At 39.0% G+C, this 16,712-nt stretch overlaps 1 protein-coding gene across 1 annotated transcript in view; it reads left to right on the forward strand.

The window, feature by feature from the left end:
* DSPP (dentin sialophosphoprotein) overlaps positions 1–14,855 on the forward strand; it is a 58,640-nt gene extending 43,785 nt beyond the window's left edge. Inside the window, exon 7 of the mRNA XM_087723894.1 lies at positions 13,762–14,855. Within this exon, the coding sequence (XP_087580020.1) occupies positions 13,762–14,855 (1,094 nt within the window). The remainder of the gene's footprint in view (positions 1–13,761) is intronic.
* Positions 14,856–16,712: the final 1,857 nt, after the last annotated feature.

A 16,712-nucleotide genomic window follows, 5' to 3' on the forward strand; every position in this document is an offset into this window, starting at 1 on the left:
TTGTATACCTGCAAAATCAACAACAATAAATTGTATAATAAGTCTCTAGTATGTTTCCCATCGTCTCAGATTTGTTTTTGTTTTAAGACTAGGAATGAGAAAAATGAACGAATCTTTTTCTCATGAAAAAAGGAGGTACAGTACAGAGGTGGGTCCCTACCAGTTCACACCTATTCAGTAGAACCAGTTCATCAAATCTACCGAACCGGTTAGAAGAGGTTCCACTAGTGGACCCGGAAAGCAGGCCACACCTACAGAAGAGGTTCCAAAATTTTTTGAAACCCACCACTGGTCCTTGGATATGATTATTCTACACTATCATGCTCCTATTTATAAAACTCAGTGCCTCTGTGAAAGATAAGGATGACTACTGCATTTGTGGTGCAATCAGAACATTGCGTGTGTTGAAGTTGTTTATACGCAAACCAAAGATGCCTTTTAAAAAACAAGTTTACATCATATACTTATGCATGCCAGTGCTGCGTGTGAGGTAATTTAAGGTGGTTCTGACAAGTGTCGTCGGCATCTTCATATCCGGTCACATGGGCGGAAAGCCACTCCCACAAAGGAGGCCACACCCACAGAGTAGGTTCAAACAATTTTTGAAACCCACCACTGGTACGGTACAGCAACCAGAAAGCAGAAGTTGAGCAGAAATTTCCACATTTGTCCTTTTTACAGTTACTACACCCTAGTCTCCCTTTTGTGGCAGCAGGAAATATTGTTTTGCCATTCAGCTACCTGTACATGATATGATGTAGATGACTGTGAAAATTAGTCACCTGTATGAACTGAATTGGAGCAGAATAGCAGCAACTATTCAGAAATAGTGACCAATGATGTATGGATAGATGCAATGAGCAGATATGTTGCAGTAATCCAATGAACAGTAAACATCAGCTTCCAGAATTTTTATTGAAGTTGCTGAGGAAATCTGGGAATGACTGATAAAAGAAGAATTCACATTCGCTTTCCTACTATTTGTAGATTTTGAGGGCCGCTAAATATTTGAAATCCTTTGCAATTGAAGGAACATAGTCATTTTGAAGTTAAATTTTACTGTTTGTTGACTACTCTAAGCATAAAAGTTTTCCAGATGTTTGCCATCTTATATCGTTCAATAATAAAAGATTAGATCTCCTTTCGTTATAATGAAATTTCTATAAGCATTTGGGGGCTTAGAACAATTAAAAAGCACAAAATACAAAAAAAAATTAACTCTATACAATTTTATTTAAAATCAAAACTTAAGATTTATTTATTTGCTAAAATGGTAAACTAGCTAATTCCCAAAACTCCAGTTTTCAAAATATGATCAAAAAGAAGAACCACATACATATAACATAGCTTGAGCAACTAAAACGTCATAAAACAATCTTTAAGGAATAAAAATGACTTGTGATACAGTTTTATCCTCCCAAAAAGCCATAGCCTTATGAATTGGGATGTGTACAAATTTCAAGATGCAATCTATTCCTTATGGTTTGGACCTCTACAGAAAAGCTTTACTTCTGTTCCTATTGATGAAAGAAACGTCCTTCTTGGTTTGGCTCCAAGTGGGGAAAAAGACACTAGAGACATGGAGGCTGCTTGGAAAGATGGTTTATTGGTGGACAGGACCACATGGCTTGAGTCCTGAACAGAAAAGGTGATCACATGCTTCAATGGTGGGTGGAGAAGAAGAGAAGGGCTGAGGGAGGGGCTTGCTGGGCTTTTTATAACCTGTTTAGTCCCACATCTCTGTTTTCTTGTTCTTGTGTAAGAAATGTATTCTGATTGGTTGTCAGACTCCCATGGGGCTATGCAGGGGCAACTCTCTAGGCTGCGTTTTGAATCCAGGTTTGGTTGAGTTCTCAGATGCCATGTGGTCAGTTGGGTAAAGGGCCATTATCATGCTTTAATCCCATCCCCCCTGCAGCTGAAGTGGAGAGGTCTTTATTATGTAAAGTGGACTAGCTTGGCCTTCTTAATGGCCCATTGACCAAGTGGGGATGGGCAGGAAGCTACAGGCAGCTATTCTGTCTTTTAAAACATGTTTCTTTCTTTTCACATCCAAAGAAATATTCTGCCTTTTCAATATTTCCTAGGATATTCATTTTTCTGGGAGAAGGCTGGGTGATAACATCCTACACTATAAAACACATAGCAAAAAATCTCTATACAATGTCCATTGTCTATGTGCAGAGCCTCTTGGCCATATTCAATGTCAGAGAACATCACAAAATTTGGTTTAATGTGTCAGAATATAAACAGATAGTGTAGCACATCCATATCTTTCTTGTTCATATTCAGGCTTACTGTGATATCTGATCCAGGTCTCTGAGTCAGAGGAAGGTATGTGATGTCTACGGTGAATAGATACGTTTTTCATTATAGCAAAAATCAGTACGTGGAGGCTTTGTAAGGAAAACCTGAGTATGAATAAATAGAAGCCTTTGACAATAGGCAGGCAAGAATATGTGATTAGAAGCATCATAAAAATAGTTATTAAGAGTAAACTGGTGTAACAGATAGCCGGATCTAGGTGTCACTAAAATGTTACCTTTTGGTTAGAAAGCATCTCCTGAACATCTCAAAAGGAAAATGTAGGAGAATAAAACTATAATCACAGACCAGGAACTTATCTGGCATTCATAATATATATTATCTTCCACAAACAAGTCATAAAATATACTTATCTAGTATTTTGCAGGAGTGTGGGATGAAGAGAAGTTCAATTTAGTGCAAAGGTACCTAATAATTTCAAGGACAAAAGGAGGGATTAGTGGGTTTCCATTTAAGACCATGTGAAGTTGCTAAGCTCCAATTGGTTGCTTAGAAACTAAACCACAGTTTATATTCTTGCAGGGTACCATTCTGGGTCTTCATCTCAAAGACCCGAGGCACAGAAGCATCCAGTACCCCAATGATTTTTCAACTATTCACAGGTGTCCAGCAAAAAGGTGCGTTGATTTTTTTAATTGGAGAAACAAAAGTTCCCATATAATCGCTTTATTTTTTAAAAAAATATGGAGGAGTGTATAGACTATTGAGTATACCTTTTCTCCAAATAAATGGCTGTTTGAAATTCTTGCACTGGCTGTTCGTTTTAAAAGCAAGTAAGAAAATTTAAGTGAGAAAGACTAAAAGTGATTTAGCATCATTCTGCTGCACGAAAGCTGCTTTCTGTATTTGCACAGAGTTGTATGTCATAAGTTTGTATGTAATAGACAGAGTTCCAAGCGGAAATCTAAATAACTAGAGCACTTCTTCATTCAGAAAGGTTTGATCTTGTCTGCTGTATTTTTGCCATTTGTGAAAAAGCTAAAAGAAAATAATCTATATAATTGTGATAGAAAGAGTAGTTTCTATGACATTGTTTTCAGTAGGGACAAGAGTACGGTTAAATTTTCTTAAGTACCGTAGGTACCGTTGAGTTGAGTTCAACTCCTGATGAAGTACCAATGTTCCATTTTGACTTGTTCATCTCAAAATATGAACAAAACCAGTTTTACATTTTCAAATAAAAAAGCATGGAGAATGATGCATGCAAATATGTAAATTTCGAAACTCAAAAAAGCAGAGCAATAGGAGCAACTGAATTTATGAATGGAAAAATTTGAAACTATGAGAAGTTGCAATGTGCATATTTGTCCTTCCATTATTCTCAAGAGTGATGGAAGAAAACATTAATAGCCTGCATATAGTCAGTTTCAGCATAGAATAGCACAGTTGGAAGGGACCAAGGTCTCCTACCACACCCACCTGCTCAGGCAGGAAACCATTTCAGACAAATGGTTTCATTTAATTTTGGTATAGTACTCAACAGTACAGTAAATTTTAAAACTGAGGATGTTCTGTTTTAAATTCAGGGAACTGAAGCAGTTATGGTTATGTCTGCAGAATCTAACATGCTGATAACATGGTGTGAATAAAATTTTTAGGACTAAATACGGCACTCTTCTAGCTAGGACCAAATTGAATGTGGTATGAAATGCATATTTGTTTTTAATGTGCAGCTTTTTCTCAAAATGTGAATAATCTAAGCTGGGAATGCTAGCAATTACCGGAACTTCAGCAGAGAGCGAATTTAATGTCAAACCTGATCCTTAAGCAGCTGCATTTTGAATTTGGGGAGATGCTATCTCAGCAGCTGTATGAATTTAGTGGTGAGATAATGATGGCTTTGTGGTTGTTCTTTCAGCAACTGGAAAGGATTAGAATGTAGAATATGAGCTTGGACTTTCATAAAGGGGTTTTAATTCTTCTTCTGGAATATCTAGATGAAATTAGTTTTTCGGGAAAATGACACACGCTGAACAGATTTTTGACAGAATTTATGCACAAGGAAAGGATCATCATCATCTTTGTTGCTATCTGAATATTCTTCCAAAATTTGACAGATAAAAATAAGAACATGATCTGCTCCTTTAAGATAATATGAAATTTAGCCCAGAATGGAGTGAAAGAAACTGTAATAAAAGCAATAACAATGTATAAGTTGGCTTGCTACAGGTTGAAATCCCTATAAGTTCCTAGAAGGCAATTAAGATGTTAGGAGAATTCCTTGTTTTAACCATGTTAAAATATTATTTATTGGAGATGTTATCCCTGATTTGGACAGATGGTATTAGGTACACTTCTATTTGGTGGCCTTGATTCCATTTCTCCTTATCATTATTTACCCTTCTACTTGTTTTGAAACCTAGGATGAAAAGATAACAGAAAAATGACGATGTTAATATTCCTCTCATGTACTTTGGGGGTTTCTTTCTACAGCTTAATCAGGTTTGGTTGTCCTCTTCTGATGTTAATGCCTTTTTTTGAACAATTACAGAAGTAAAAAATCTGCTCAAGGAGACTAACCATCTAGTCCTTCCGCTACATTAGCACAGTTGTTTCTGGATAGCTCACAACCAAGGTATGAAGGCTACAACTTTTTTTTCTCTACCATTGCCTCTTCCTCTGTCTTCACTGGGATTCAGTTGCATATTATCTACTGGCTTAATGGTTCAATATGTCCATTTCCAGCAGCTATGGGAAAATTATATAACCAACTGTCCCCGAGTTATCCCATTGACAGAAATTATTGAGAAGGCCAACAGCTAAATGACTCTAAACTCCCCATCTTTGTTCTCGAGTAGAAGGGCTAGCTAGGTGGGTCAATTTTATGACATCAACTTTGAAACAAATATCATTGCTGCATTTGGACCAATAGAGTCCATCAATTAACACATTCCATGAAGCAGCATTTTCTTTTACCAGATCTGAATTTATTGCCAATAAATGTCTAACTTTAGCAGAGAACAATATAGCCCACTCTGCCTTCTTCACATTACTATGTACAATTTTATAAGTCTCTAAGATGCCCACTTTTTTCTTTTAACGGGAAAGACTCGATTGCTTTTTTTTAAAATAGGCATGAAATGTTAATCTCTTGCTCTTATTTGAAAGTTACTTCTGGTCATTTCTCTCACCATTACAATAATGCTTTCTGAAGATATTTGAAATTGAGAGAACCTCCTCTATTCTCTTGGCAATTGCCTGGTTCCACCTCGCTGTGGAAAACTTAAAACCCAAGTGGTTTGAGAAGAATGTTTCAATAGATACCTTGGTTTTAACCAAGCACAATAATGAACTCTTAAGTACTTTAAAAAAAGAACATTGAGGTTTTTTACCTTATGATATACTGGACTTTCCCATCTATTTATTCTGTATGTTTCTCTTGAAGCTTTTTTTTCCTCCCACCTAAATTGGGATGTCCCCATCTTGTGACAACTAGAAACTTATTATTATGAGTTCTCACCTCTCTCTGGTGGTTTTACAGTGCCTGGACCTTTATAGCTGCTGAGATAGCTTTTTCATAGTACAGAATCATTTGACCAGCATAGAGGAGATGATTAACAACTCATGTGGCTTCTTTGGTCTTGGGTGGCATATCAGCCCAAGGGCTGGTGTTGATAATTAAAGCCTACATGGGTATATTTGCTGCCATGCCTTTGAGAATAAAAAAAACCAACAACCCTCAGCCAGTTATAGTGGTCACAATAATAACTTCCAGATGTTCCTGTTAAGTTCTTCAAATGTACAGGATGCAGAGAGAATGCAACCTATGTGCGCAAATCAGTAAATATGACTTATTTGTCTTGATGACCACCTCATCAGCGTAAGAAACAATATTAGGTAGGAAGGAATTGTGTGTTTATTGCATTGTGTTTTTTTTTCCTTAGGAGGTTTACTGAGTCTACTTAGTCAAATACGATGTTTATAACATTGCCTACAAAGACTCTATCATTATCCAAAGTCAATTCTAACTCCAATATCCGTAAAGTGAGCCCCCCAAAAAGAAGTGTGTGTGTGGGGGAGAATAGGTTAGAGCTGTTGGAACTCAAAGCTGAATTTAAACTAGCATGGAGTTGTGTTCTTTGTATGCCTTATATTGCACAAGCAAGCACTTATGTAATTGCAAAGGCTTTGTGTTAAATATAGCAGCCTTTCATAACGCCTGTCTTTTTGCAAAAACCAATATATTTTTAGACTTCTCATGGGTAGTCTACTATTAGCATCTTGCAACAGCCCTGAGCCAATTTTATATGAATGGGAGACCTGTGAAGAGGATAGCAGGTAGTTCTCCCCTGTTCAGTCAAGCTGTCCAGTTATAAAACAACTGTCGTTCGATAGAGTAGTGTTTATTAACCTTCAGAAGCTGTGGGAGCTTCATCCTTGGAAGCTTTCAAGAAGAGACTGGACAGCCATCTGTCAGAAATGGTATAGGGTCTCCTGCTTGAGTAGGAAATTGGACTAGATGGCCTACAAGATCCCTTCCGAACTCTGTTATCCTATCTCTACAATCTTGACAGCTTTAAGATGTGTGGACTTTAACTCCCAGAATTCCCCAATCAACCGGATATCTTAAAGCTGTTAATGTTCAAAAATACTGCACGAGAAATATAGTTTGACTAAACAGAAAAATTCTTGTTTGAAACCAGAACAGTGGTGGGTTCAAGATCCCGTTGCAACTGGTACACTGCAACGGGGCCGGGCATCCACCACATGCATGTGCACAGCACGTGTGCAGTGCACGCATGCATACTTACTGGCTGCAGGGCTCCAGCTGCTCAGCAGAGCGTAGCGCAGGCACCATACACTCTGTGCGCGGAAGCCCCAATTGGCTCAAATACTACTAAGGAGGGCAGGTGGACGGGTGAGCCCTCCGGAACACCGTACCGGAACTGTACCTGGTGCTCCCAGCAGGCACCAGTACGCCCGTACCAGGGCGTACCGGTTGTATCCCACCACTGAACCAGAACTACTAACACCCTCTTGATCTGAGTAATGAGAGTACAAAATTCTTCAGCAATTTTTTTGTGGCAAGAGGTCATATTTTATTTTATTTATTTATTTATTTCATCAAGCATGTATTAGATAACAGATATAAGAATAAACAACATTATTAATACATAAAATGGATACAAATAAAAGGGAACATTAGGACAAGGACTTTGGTGCACTTAGGCATGCCTCTTAAAGACCTCTTAGGAATGGGGAGAGATCGACAGTAGACAGTCTAAGGTTAAAGTTTAACCTTTAATCTTAATTAATTCTCAGCATCTTCAGTGAATCTTCTTTCTACTCTCCTTTAGATTCCCTTCTGATAGCTATTCTAACTACTGTCGGATCAAATATTATTAGTCAGCTTATTTTACAAACGAGCGGACTGGATGGGAACAGAAAAACATGGGTTTAGGATGGGGAGATCAATCATGGATCAGTGTTAGATTTTACAACATTATACATTATGCAAAAAAAATACTTATCAGCCTTCAGAGGAGTCGTATACATATGACATTTGTTGACTTCAAAGCTGTTTGACTCTTTCTAGGGAACTATGGAACAAATTAGAGATCTTATCCATTCATAGGTGCATCCTGACATTCCTTATTAAAATGTTGCAAGATAATACCTTCATCTAAATTAAGTTTGACAACTAAGATCAGTTTTCTGCTCTGGTGCCTTACTTCCAGAGTGTTGGACAAGGGTACATTTTAAATGATTTCCTATTTATTTTTTTTGTATCCATTTTATGGTGGAAAAAGTCACAAAACTGGAGCATCTCCTGCAGGGGCTGGTGGGCAGACCTATTATTTCTATATGCAGATTATGAAATCAATTTGTCAGTTTAAGCTCTTGGACTGAGGAGAGCATTAATTACTCCATCTGCCTCCCATTGCTCAGATAATGGCCTGGTTATTAACTATAAATTATGGGGTTTTTTCCCCCCAAAGAAACCATAAAAACAAACGGCAAAGTAACAGGAATGTTATTGAACAGGTTAAGACCTTTGATTATCTTGGAATTATTTTTCGTGCAACAGCCTTAAGTTCAGCTTTGAAAGAACTGGTAAAAAGCCACAGCTGCCATATTAAAGTATTTCCATACAACAGGAGGTGATTATATATACCAGCTGAACTAAAAGTGTTTGAAGTTAGAGTGCCTCATTTCTTACGGGTGGTCCTTGCTTAATTACCATTAACTTAGTGACTGAAGTTACAGTGGCACTGAAAAAGGAACGTACAATTGGTCTTCACACTTATGACCATCACAGTTTGCCATGAAGGTTGTTATTTGCAACCTCCCCAACCAGCATTCGGGAAGGAAAGTAAATAAGAAGCTGGCAGGACATCACAAGTTGTGATCGGATGATGTCTTGCTTAACGCCTGCAACCAGGACTGCTGGAACTGCCATTGCTAAGCAGGGCGGTCATGTGGGAATTCATTTAATGGCCGCTTCACTCAGCAACTGAGTTCCCAGTCCTATTTAGATCTGTTAAGCAAGAATTACCAGCATGTGCCTATAAGGACATGGATCTGTTAGAAGCTGTTCAATCAGGATTTCTATGGGACATTTTGGGACTCTCTATGCATCCCAAACACAATTCTTTGCATTGAGATGGGAGGACAGGTAGCAGTTAGCCATTGGTTTGGATTATTTTCAAATCAAATGGTTTGACTGCTCTGACTGTAAGATAAATAGCAGCCTTCCTAATGAAAATTATTTCATTTCAAGTTCACCTTGTTGACTTTCACTTACTTGTACCAATCCCAATGGCTAGATCAGGGGTGTCCAAACTTGGGAACTTTAAGACTTGTGGACTTCAACTCCCAGAATTCCCCAGCCAGCATGGCTCCCAAGTTCCCAAGTTTGCCCCCCCCCTTCCGGGCTAGATAATTCTTTCAACAATGTGTTGAGTGATTGACTTTTAAAATGCCTTACTTTATCCTAGAGAGACCAAAATAACAACAAGTCCTTATTATATATTGCTGCAGTGTCTTTTTATAGACCTATTCATGCTATATGAGCATTTTCCCAATTTCAACATGATATTTAGAGAGCACTGAGGATGACTAAGTCTCCTACTAACTAATCAGGCGGTGGAGATTTCAGGAAGTAAAGACAAACTGAGTATCCTGACTATGGTGGATTATAAATATAATTTCAAGGGAGGCATTGTTATATTAGCTTAATATAATTTTATATATGCTTTGGTATATTATTTTATCTGTATTTGAATCCCCATGGACTTATTTTATTAATAATTTTAAAGTTTTTCTCTGATGATAATAAAATAAACTTTATTTGAACAGTTTATTAAATAAGGAACCGTCTATTTTCCCCAAATGTCTCAAATGTGCTATTTGAGGCTTTTCCAAGGAGACAATTTCAGCCTTCTGAAGGGAACAAAATGGCAACTGCCACTTCTGCCATTGTTTTCCCAACCTGATATCCCACCACACCCAAGTTTGGTTCTAGGATACCTATGTCGACTATGGAATTATGGGAAATGCACTCCCAACATAGGAGAGTAGTAATTTGGGGGAGGATGTGTTAGATATTAGAAACTGTGCCTGGTAAATGGGAACAGGTTATTTCTACTGGTAATAGAAAAAACGTGGTATAGTGGTTAAGCTGTCGATCGGGCTCAGGGAGATTCATGCTAAAGGCCATCTTCATCCATGAAAATTCATTGATGTCTTTGGCACAGTGAAGATACCTCTCTCCCTCCCTCTCTCCTTTCCTCCCGTGTAAGTCATTCTGTGTGTGTGTAAATAAATAAAATAATACAAATCCCAGCTGAAAGATATTAGATCAGGAAAGGATATTCTGGTATGCAACTCTAATAAAGTATTGTGCCAATGTTTATATTTTAGGGATGAGTAAGTTTATTGAAATTAAAGAGAAATTTTCAGAGTAGAAGTCCAGTAGACGGCAGTTATTTCTGGGATGAAACAATGATAAAATGGAACGTCAGTCTTGTACACAGTTGCATCTCCACCAATTCTCAAAGGTTCATTCTATGAAAGACTCTTGGGGCTCAAATAATATTGCTGACTGAATTTAGTAAACATTCTGCTTCTGGAGGAAAATTATGTAGAGTGAAATAAATACTGTCAACATTTGTATTATGAAACGAATTTCTTGGTATTAATGCTAAAATGTACTTTGATTTCTTCATAGGTAACGATACCAAATATGAAGACTCTGCTTCTCCTTATCAGTATTCTTGGACTAGTTGTTGCTTCTCCTGTAAGTGAACTGAACTATAACAAAAATTAACTAAAAGGGTCTACTAGATGTAGTAGGCAGTTTAAATAAGCCTGATGATCAAGTAGTTAGATCCAGAGCAAACCTGCAAAATGGCTTGTTTAGGAAAAAAAAACACTGAAAAATAGAAAAGAAGTTTCTGAAGAATGGGTGAAAACCATGTTAATTCATAAAAACTCTGCAAGATCAAAGGCGATTAGTTCTAGACTCAAACAAATTTGAAATCCTGATTCACACATTCTGAGTCACCCAAAATTCACATGTCTTGCAATAAGAATGTTTGCTTATGTTCTTTGTAGTTATGGACATGCTGACTAGGACTTCTGGGAATGGTAATGACTACATATCTAAAATTTGGGAAATTGCTATATTGACAACAGATGGCTTTGTGGCACATAATAACTGATTAGGTCTCATCCTATGTTTTGCAGACATTTTTGGGGGAAAAACATGAGTATTAATACAAGACTGGAAATTCAGTTTTTCTTCTTATTTCATTGGCTGTTTGTTTCATGCTAAAGTGACTGAACAGTGTCATTCAGCAGATGTTAAGTAATCTGTCAGTAATGGAGATGGTTTATGCCACTCCAGTGTTGATTGGTTAATGATGTTTTCTGTCCCCTCCCCTAAAGGACAACTTGTGGCCCTGGGGCATAAGAAGTTCCTCAGACTTTGTGGTGGGGCAGTCTCTGACAGTTTCACAGATTACCCTGTGCTGAAAATCAGTGGCACAGTATTGGAAAGAATAAAGAAATGAGAAGTAAATTAGCATTAATAAATCTATCTACCTTACAGAGCAATAGCCCTTAGACTTATATACCACTTCACAATGCTTTACAGCCCACTCTAAGTAGTTTACAGACTCAGCATATTGCCCCCAACAATCTGGGTCCTCATTTTACTGACCTCAGAAGGATGGAAGGCTGAGTCAATCTTGAGTCCCGTCAGGATCGAACTCATAGCTGTGGGCAGAGTTTCCCTGCACCGTCAATGGACTTACACAGTTTTCATATTCATTTCATATCGATTTTAAAAAATATTTTATTTCCTTCTAACAATCTTGTTATTTTTTTTATTTGTCTAAATTACTAGAATTTTTAAATTTCATTTATGTTATTGTATTTAGTTGTAGTCTTGTGTTTTCTGGTTTTATAAAGTTTTATCTACTTATATCTTATAGTTAAAATTGCCCTTATTGAATTAATAGCAAATTTTGGTATACACTATGACTATGTGCTGGTTTATGACTATAATAAAACTTACTTATTTAAGAAAATCTATAGCGCCACCCATCACTCTCAATAATTCAGGGCAGCTTACAAAGATAGAAACTTACACAGCCAATGTAAAAACAAAAAAAATCAATAACCCCCCACCCTCCTGGGGACAACAATCAATCAAATAAGCCAACTGATAGGCTCAATCCCACTCTGGGGTCCCCAGACCCATTGGCAAACCAGGTTTTCAGGGCCTTGCGAAAGATGCTTTATATTTATTCCCATAATGCTATTTCCTTTCACTAGGCAAAGTGTAAAAAAGAAGTCTAACAAATAATAAGATAAAGAAATTATAATATGAGATAAGAAAAGGAAATGTAACTAAATCTGGTTTACACCCAAGACATTCTGTATACGTAGCTCTCCGTAATTTGACTTGCAACCATTGCAAATCAACTAGCTTTCTGTTCTATCTAGTGCGTCAGACATGGCTTTGTGTTCTTGCAATTTCTCTCTTTCCGAGGATCTCATCAACTCCATCTAACTTCGACCTCCTCAATCTTCTCTTTCTTTTCTCTCCATTTGTTCTTCCTTCTCAAGTTTGTTTTTATTTTGATCCTTAATATAGGATGTTAGCCGCCCGGAGTCCTCCGGGATTGGGTGGCCTATAAATCTACTAAATCAATAATAAATAAATAAATAAATAATGTCAACAATTCTTTAGTATGGATATAAAGAGAATCACCAGCACAAAACAAATTTGTTCAGATAGTGGTTCTCTTTGTACTAAAAAGAACTAAAGAATTATTGACATATACCCTATGATATAACCAAAGGTGGGATTCAGCAGGTTCAAACTGGTTTGGACGAACTGGTAGCTCCGACAATCAGCTGAGAGCAAACCGGTTCGCTCAGACGATCAGGTGGGCCTGTCCGCCTGCTTTTGCACTTTGCTTACCTATATCCTCTCAGCTGTTTAGCGCAGCAGAGTGGATTGCTGCGTCTCAGCTGTGTTACTCCCCAAGCAGTAATGTTAAAAGTAAGTTTTGTTAAAAACTGTCCATGCGCGCGAAACACGCAATCACTGAACCGGTTGTTAAACCGGCAGGATCCCACCAGTGGTGGGTTCCAACCGATAGTGAATTGGTAGTGGTTTGGCGGCCTGGGTTGCTGGAACTGACAGCGACCCAGGCCTGCCCGCCCCCCCCCCCCGAACCAATTCTCTGGGTGGCGCAATAGGTGCCGCCATCTTGTTTTTTGCTTCTGTGCATGCAGAGAGCAATTTTTATTGCACTGCACATGCATGCGGGGTACGCCCACAAGCAAACCAGCAGTAGCGACTGCAGGAGCCCACCCCTGGATCCCACCCCCGGATATAGCCCAGATTAAATAAAGGCTTTTTTTGCTCCAAAATCCACACTTTTGTATAACATGTCTCTAAATATGTTCACATGCTAATATTTCATGCTTCTTCATGACAGGTCCAGAGGAGTGATGTACTTAGAAGAGGCTCCAGGGACGATCTTAATTCTACTAATGTAGATCAAAAAATATTAGTTAATCCTGCCCATAAAAACGAGCAGAAGCAAAACAGAGATGGTGAGAGGCAGCGGCTTCAGGATGGCATAGGAGGACTTGCACCAACCACAAGGAACAGCCAGTATAATACACAGGAAAATCTGGGTCAATACCTTAAAAGCTCTGAGGTGGATCTTCTCAAAAAGACCAGCCATGTGGAAGAAAATTACATGGAGGATAAGAGAGAGAACAATGCAGTTCTAGGTCCAGCATCCACAAACGGAAGCCCCAACGTTTACGAGACAGATTCCTTTGCTGAAAAACGATATAGCGAGGACTCCCATACCAGGAATGGTCTTAAGTCAAGAAAAGATGTTGATGTGTTCCCTAATGATCATTACAGTTTTGACAGCTTCAATTTATATGATGAGGGCATGCAAGGAGATGATCCTGGATATGCTGATGACTCTGATTCCGATGAGAGCAATTCCAACCAACAACCTGAGGCACCAAGTAGTTCAAGCGATTCAAATGATGAGGAATCAGAACAATCAAGCCATTCAGCAAATCCTGGAAGCCCAGGTGGTTCCAATGGGGCCCAAGAGTCCAGTGACTCTAGTGATTCCACTAGCTCAAGTGACTCAACTGATTCTAGTGACTCTAGTGATTCAAGCAGCTCCAGTGACTCCAGTGATTCAAACAGTTCTAGTGACTCCAGTGATTCAAGCAGCTCCAGTGACTCCAGTGATTCAAACAGTTCTAGTAGTTCCAGTGATTCGAGCAGCTCCAGTGATTCCAGTGATTCAAGCAGCTCCAGCGATTCAAGCAGCTCCAGTGACTCCAGTGATTCCAAAAGTTCTAGTGATTCTAGTGACTCAAGCAGCTCCAGTGATTCAAGCAGCCCCAGTGATTCAAGCAGCTCCAGCGATTCCAGTGACTCCAAAAGTTCTAGTGATTCCAGTGACTCAAGTAGCTCCAGTGATTCCAGTGATTCAAGCAGCTCCAGTGACTCCAGTGATTCCAAAAGTTCTAGTGATTCCAGTGACTCAAGCAGCTCCAGTGATTCCAGTGATTCAAGCAGCTCCAGTGATTCAAGCAGCTCCAGTGACTCCAGTGATTCCAAAAGTTCTAGTGATTCCAGTGACTCAAGCAGCTCCAGTGATTCTAGTGATTCAAGCAGCTCCAGTGATTCAAGCAGCTCCAGTGATTCCAGTGACTCCAAAAGTTCTAGTGATTCCAGTGACTCAAGCAGCTCCAGTGCCTCTAGTGAGTCAAGCAGCTCCAGTGCCTCTAGTGATTCTGGAGATTCTAGCAGTGATTCTAGTGACTCTTCTAGCAGCTCCAGTGATTCCAGCGATTCCAACAGCTCCAGTGATTCAAATGATTCCAGTGACTCTAGTGATTCTGGCGATTCTTCTGAGTCCAGTAGCTCTAGTGATTCCAACAGCTCCAGTGCTTCTGATGCCTCGGATGATTCTAATGGCAATAGCAGCTCCAGTGATTCTGGCAATTCTAGCAATTCTAGCGGTTCAAAATAAACTATTTGAGAGGCGAAAAAGTAGGAAAAAGCTGCACGTATGAATATAATGAGTCCAAATGGTAGCATTGTTGGCAAAAGTGTGAATAGTACATTTCACTCTTATTTTGATAACTGCTTCACTGTATTAGGCAGGGAAGTTCAATGAAGTAACCAATTCTTAAACCTTTTTATGCAACACTTGGTGTCTATTTTGGCTGCTGTACTGACTTCACTATTGCAAAAAAGATAACTGCCCATGAAAAGAAATATTCACAATTACAATAAAATACAGAGTTCTTTAAACAAAAAACCTACTACAAGCCCTAAGCAATTTTCAGATTTCTCCAGTAATAAAAAATACAACTGGTTTTAAACTGTTTTGTGAGCAACAGGTGCATTTTGAATTAATAACAGTATCCTTTTTCCAGAAATCCATTTGGAAACTAGAGTTCTACATGTGCACAAATGTGAATGCAGCTCCTCATGATTCTTTCAAGAGTGTCACAACATTTAAGGTCCTCTAAAACCAATTGCTTGTTCACCTTTTGCACTCACTGTCACAATGTGCATTCATTTTTTATGAACTTACCATAATGTCTGACTTAACGTAATATGTGAGTCCAGCCTTTGGGATGTATGGCTTCAACAACTGTACAAACACAAATGTAGCACATGTAGATCTAACAATTCTAAATCTAGGGTGTGCCGCCCTAAATACAGAAAGAAAATTGCACAAGTAGATCATGCATTACCAGATCTATACCAGACACTTAATTAAGTATTGGGAAAAAAATGTTACAGACAGAAAGTGATCTACAGGTAAAACTGAAAATGTTGGGGCCAATTCTACTCGTCTGATGTTCTATAGATGTCTCTAAACGACAATTACTAAAATTCTCAGCTCTCCAGCTAGGAATTCTGATAAATGCAGTCCTAACTCGTTCAGAGGGTACTTGGTTGAGGAAGGCTAGAGTAAATAAACCTTTCCTTTCTTGTGTTCTCTGTGATTTTTCCCTCTTTTATTTGACATTTGTTTTCTTTTCTAATTTGGGGGATTGTGGCTTCTTATTATAGAACTAGGGTGTGGAATCTCGACAGCACCACAAAGCTAGTGTGTCAAGGTTCTTTAAAGCTCAGGCTGTGCTGTCAATGTGCTGGCAGAACAAGATCCAACATCTCTTCCAACTTGCTTAATACATATTATAGCAATATTATTAATAATAAAGAAATATCCTATCAAATCTTGGACATATTATAGACCAGGGAGTCAAAGTCATTGAGGGCCACTTCAGGTTGTGTTTGACCTCGTGTGGAGGGGGCGTGGCCAGGGTGGGCATGGCCAGCTTGATGTCACTCATCGAGGCTCAGTTTTGGGCCACGAATGCCTCCTGCAGCCCTCTGCCAGCGAAAACGGAGCTTGGGGAGGCCGTGCACTTCCTGCCTAAGCTCTGTTTTCGGCCGCAATGGCCTCCTGCAGCCCTCTGCCAGTGAAAACAGAGCCCAGGCCTCCCAGTGCATGGCCTCACCAACCTCCATTTTCATTGGCAGAGTGTTGCAGGAGGCCGTTGTGGCCAAAAAGTAGAGTCTGGGAGGGCCGCGGGTGGCCCTCCTGAGCACCGTTTTCACTGGCAAAGGCATCGCAGGGCAGTCCTTTGCTATTTACAGGATGGCCCCGCAGGCCAGATCTAGGCCTTGAGTTTGACAGCCTTGTTATAAACTATCAGTAGTAACCAGTTCACTTAAGTGCCTGCTAATCATTTTCATTACAAGTAGTCCTTGAATTACAATCATTCATTTAATGACTGCTTAAAGTTACAACAGTATTGAAAAAAGTGACTTACATCTGCTCCTCACACTTATGACCACCACAGCATCC

Source organism: Thamnophis sirtalis, unplaced genomic scaffold (genome assembly GCF_051295495.1).
Source record: "Thamnophis sirtalis isolate CommonGarterSnake01/CBP01778 unplaced genomic scaffold, rThaSir2_p1.2 scaffold_10, whole genome shotgun sequence".
NCBI lineage: Eukaryota > Metazoa > Chordata > Lepidosauria > Squamata > Natricidae > Thamnophis > Thamnophis sirtalis.